The sequence below is a fragment of the Mizuhopecten yessoensis genome, unplaced genomic scaffold (genome assembly GCF_002113885.1).
Source record: "Mizuhopecten yessoensis strain PY_sf001 unplaced genomic scaffold, ASM211388v2 hete_36163642, whole genome shotgun sequence".
Classification (NCBI taxonomy): domain Eukaryota; kingdom Metazoa; phylum Mollusca; class Bivalvia; order Pectinida; family Pectinidae; genus Mizuhopecten; species Mizuhopecten yessoensis.
Window position 1 is genome coordinate 1 of NW_018485197.1, and position 4,451 is coordinate 4,451.

General features: G+C 40.7%; 1 protein-coding gene across 1 annotated transcript; it reads left to right on the top strand.

Moving 5' to 3' along the window:
* The first annotated feature begins 1,362 nt into the window (after nt 1–1,362).
* LOC110444703 lies at nt 1,363–4,437 on the top strand. The gene is made up of 2 exons (XM_021489068.1): nt 1,363–1,560; nt 2,076–4,437. The coding sequence occupies exon 2, from the start codon at nt 2,125–2,127 to the stop codon at nt 4,003–4,005; it is 1,881 nt and encodes a 626-aa protein (XP_021344743.1). The 5' UTR covers nt 1,363–1,560; nt 2,076–2,124; the 3' UTR covers nt 4,006–4,437.
* Nucleotides 4,438–4,451: the final 14 nt, after the last annotated feature.

Sequence of the window (4,451 nt, forward strand, 5' to 3'; positions counted from 1 at the left end):
ACAAATCATACAAATTGGTTGGGAAAAACATATCGAAACCAGGCAAAGAGGCAAAACAAATCTGGAGAACACAACGCATACACGAAAACGAAGGGCAACAGCTAAGCCATCCACTCCTGACTATAACGGTACTAATCTCGTAACATCGTACAGCAGGGGAACAGTGAAGCTGTGTAAGCTTAGACGGCCGACTAGCCAGCTAATAGTCTCGTAACATCGTACGATAGGTGAACAGTGACAACGCCCCTTCAATCTAAGCGTGAGAAAAACACCAGTCGGCCTTCAAACGCTGTGACACGTTCACACGTAAATTGTTTGTGTAAAAAGTAGAACATCGGTACATGAAGGGTTTAAGAATGTTTAGTCTGTTGTTGATCTTCTGTGAGCGACATAAGTGGCAGGTGCTACGTACGATATCAGGACTAGTCCAACATGTATTGAATAAAATACGGAAAATCTTCCAGGGCACTGTGTTTCACCACTTTATTCTTCTTCTTTTTTCTATTCATTATTTTTTGCTGTTTCTTGGTTTCTGTTGTTTCGTCTTCTCATGTTTACTTCAAATTCAAGATTTTTCTATTGCCTTGTTTGATAGTCTAGGTGTTAATTGGAAACATAGTCCATACACCCCTCTCATAATCCCCTCTCCTGATTTATTCATTGTTATGTCATTCCGGACCCTCCTCAACATTCAAACTTGTGTTACTTTGATGTTTGCATTTTTCGTATAATTTATACAGATATATGGGTTAATTTGTTATAATCCATATCTGTTAAAGTCGGCAAGATTGAATGTCGCTCATTTGAGGTGTCAAGGTATAAACATCTATTTATGCATAGAATTAAGAGTGTATTCAGCGTGGAAGGATCGCTAGCTGGATCGTGTTATTGTATACAATTAAAACTTTGACAACGCTACCTACACACTTTTTAACTTCACAAACTTGTCAAACTTGGCCTACAATAGATGCCATCACAAGCGAGCTTAGTTGATGTTTTCATAGATATGACTTCATTTTCTAAGGTTTTTTTAATTAACATTATCGAATCCAGTGTTACACCTTCAGGTGGTGTCTAGTTTACGATGTGGCCCTGTATCAAATCAATGCATGTTTACAACAAGTTTGCAAGTGTCCAATCCTTGTGGGCAACTCCAGTGTATGCATCGATATATTTGTTTTGAAAACCAATAATGTCATTTATCTTTAAAATGTAGGGTTGATGTCAGATATGTGTACTACCTAATATACCATGTCTGTCAGCTCTCCAGGTAGTGACGCGTGCTGCGTTCCCACGTTATACAGAATCTCTTTGTGACAGCTACAGGAGTCAGCTACTTTAAATAATCCTGTGATGAATCAGATACTGAGTTAACCTGGTAATATCATGTCGTGTTTTCCTTTGATAAATGTGTACAGATTTGTTTTAGATTTGACATTATTTCCTTTTCAGAATGAAAAAACAATGTTTTCAGACTCGAAGTTAGTAACCGGTTTTGAACATGCCATAACGTTGTTTTTATTTTACAGCTAGTGTTGACTGTTGAAAACGAGATTTTACGTAAGTGTCACTTTTATTTATATATAACGCATTATACTATATTTATACACTATAGCAGTTCGTAAGCTTTGTATGATACATTATACAAAGTAGTGCCCTTTGTTTTGATAGCATCGCAAGAGTATTCACAGCTTTCAGATGTCTTCTCCATTCTATCGTTTTCTGTCTTATACGTACAGCTATAGGGTACATATATAGTGATATTATCGTGTCAAAGTTACTGATCAGTTATCATTACTGGATCAAATGTTAAATATAATGATATCTTGGTTACATTTAATACATTTGCGTTTCACCGTCCCTGATGAATATGACACCAACGACGTTCGATCTTTCTTTAGCATATCAGCACTTTCAGATAACATACAAATGTACTTCGTAGTATCAAACATGCCAATATATGCTTGTTAAAATGGTTCTTGATGCACTTTCCTCCAGAAACTGGTTCACTGTAACAGTATATGCTGTATAAATCCTACAAGTTTTGTTTATGAATCGTTTTGCTTATGTTTCAGTTGGGTGATGATGCGGTGATGCGTTTGGATTGTTATGGTTGACGCTTGAATGACTTCCCAATCTTCTGCCTTCGCAATGCACGGATTTCTCTTTCCACTTTTCATATTACCCGTCGTTTGGGCTAAAATTGTGAAGTTAGAGGTGGAAGATTTTAAACTTAAGAAGTTTGAACCTTGGATATATCGGGATGACGTGATGATGCGGTCACGTGCTTCACACCAGTTCTCTGTGCATTTGTTCCAAAATGACGTGGTGATCGGCGAGTTCTGTCTACCAGGCTACAGAAAAGTTGAGATAGTCAACATGATGTATTCTAACGATGGTCCAACAGATTTGATAGATATACACATTAACCGGAAACACATTGGAACTGTTCAAGCAAAAATGTTAATTGGGGGGAAATCCGACTGGAATGACTTCCGGTCCAGCTGGAATATCGGTAAACCAATGATATTACCACCCGGACGCCACACCGTTACGCTGAATGTAAGTAAATCAGATCGATGGGGCACTGAATTGGACGTGATCCTTTTCAACGTTGAAGACGGGGATCTGACTGAGAAAGCCTTTAGATGTGCATTGTTTTGTTTTGAAGACATTAACTATAGCGATGTCGGTGGTCGACGAGACGACGTTCCCAGCGCCAAGTTCGTCCAGTACAGCACGAGCGCGACCTGTGGCGAAGACGATAATGTCAAGGTCGCAATTTACCACGATACTGCTAGAAAGTTTGTGATCACTGCCTCTGGACCCAAGTATAGGTCATTTGGAAATTACAGAAAACCGACCTATGAAGGGTGTAAGATAACAAATCCAATATGGAAATTTAACAATGTTAGTGTAGAACCGTCTAGAACTCCCGTGGAATCAGCACGTGCCCTTATTAGATTTGCAGGAAAAAATGATAACACAGAGGTCATCGTGACGTTTGCGGCAATAGAACGGCTGAAAACGAGAGACTTCAGCAATCTAAATGTGGGTTCAACACTTTATGTGAAGTTACGGAAAATATCATCAGTTGTCCAGGTGTTTGTGGCATATATAGGGCAGAAACGGACATGGACAGAGTTGTCATGGCAATCGTTCGACCCTGAAATATTAAGCAGGAATTGGTCTATCCCGGACTGGTCTTGGTCAGAACAAACTGGAAACCTTGTAAAACTGACCTTTGTGAGAACTTTAACAGAGGCATCCTTACCTATAGTCATAGAGGAGATTGGACTGGAAGAGAGAAAACTGAACAACTCGAAACGTGTAATATTCGATAACGAAGAGTTTATTGTGGAAGGGATTGATCTTGATTTTTGGTGGCAAAGGGACAAAAACATGACAGTCTCGGTACTCCAGAATGGGAATTCGTACTTCGATATAGACTGTGTCCGGATTAACTATAGACAACAATGGGAGGCCGATCTCCACTCTCAGATATTTGAGATATGTCAGGACGGACTAGTAAAGCTTGCCCCTCCGGCACCTCATGGTTTGGACTGGATTCCTTTTGGGTCTTCCGTTGTACTTGGAGCTGCAGACCCGCGGTTTCCCCGTCCGTATACTGACATCATATCTATTGGCATCGACACTCGGACGGTATCGTTAAGCGTACTTTACCGAGATAACTCCTCTCTGACGCTTTCCCTGCAGCCGTCCTATCTAGAAACTCGGTTGTTTGTCCAGGACGTATTCGTCAGTATGGATAAACAGACCAAGCTCCCCTTGATAACGTTTTTGTCGATGTGGGTGGCGGATGGAAACGCCGACGTAGATCATATCACTGTTAATGGCGACTCGCCACGACATATCATACGGAAATGGGGCGCTCTCTATGGAGTGTCTGCTACATTCTTCCGGCAGTGTATTTCATCTCACAACACACAGAGCCCGGATATCCGCATTGACATTCTCGGAGAGAATGAGGACGCCAAATTATAACCCACGTGAAAGTAATATCAATAAAGCGGATAGAAGCAAGATACCAAAAACCGTCATGTGACATCGATATTTTCGGTGGGAAGGAAAAGATCAAACTAATGCATCGTGCGAATTTTTTCCAAGACGACACATGCGCAGAAGGATAGTCGCACATGCTTTGTAAAATGTTCATCAAACTATATAACATACCACGCTGTAGTTAACCGTCCGACTTTGTAATAAACTTAACAGTTCAGCATCTGAAGATATTCACGCTCCAATAAGCTGGATTTTTATTTAATTTTGGTAGAGACTGTGCATCATATAAAACATCAAGTAATGTATGAACTGTAACTACCCCCACCTCCTGCCTGTGAAGACTGGTACTGAGAGACTTGTATACCCCTATATATCTGGATTGAAAGACTAGTATACCCCCCCCCCCCCCCCCCCCCCCCCCCCCCCCC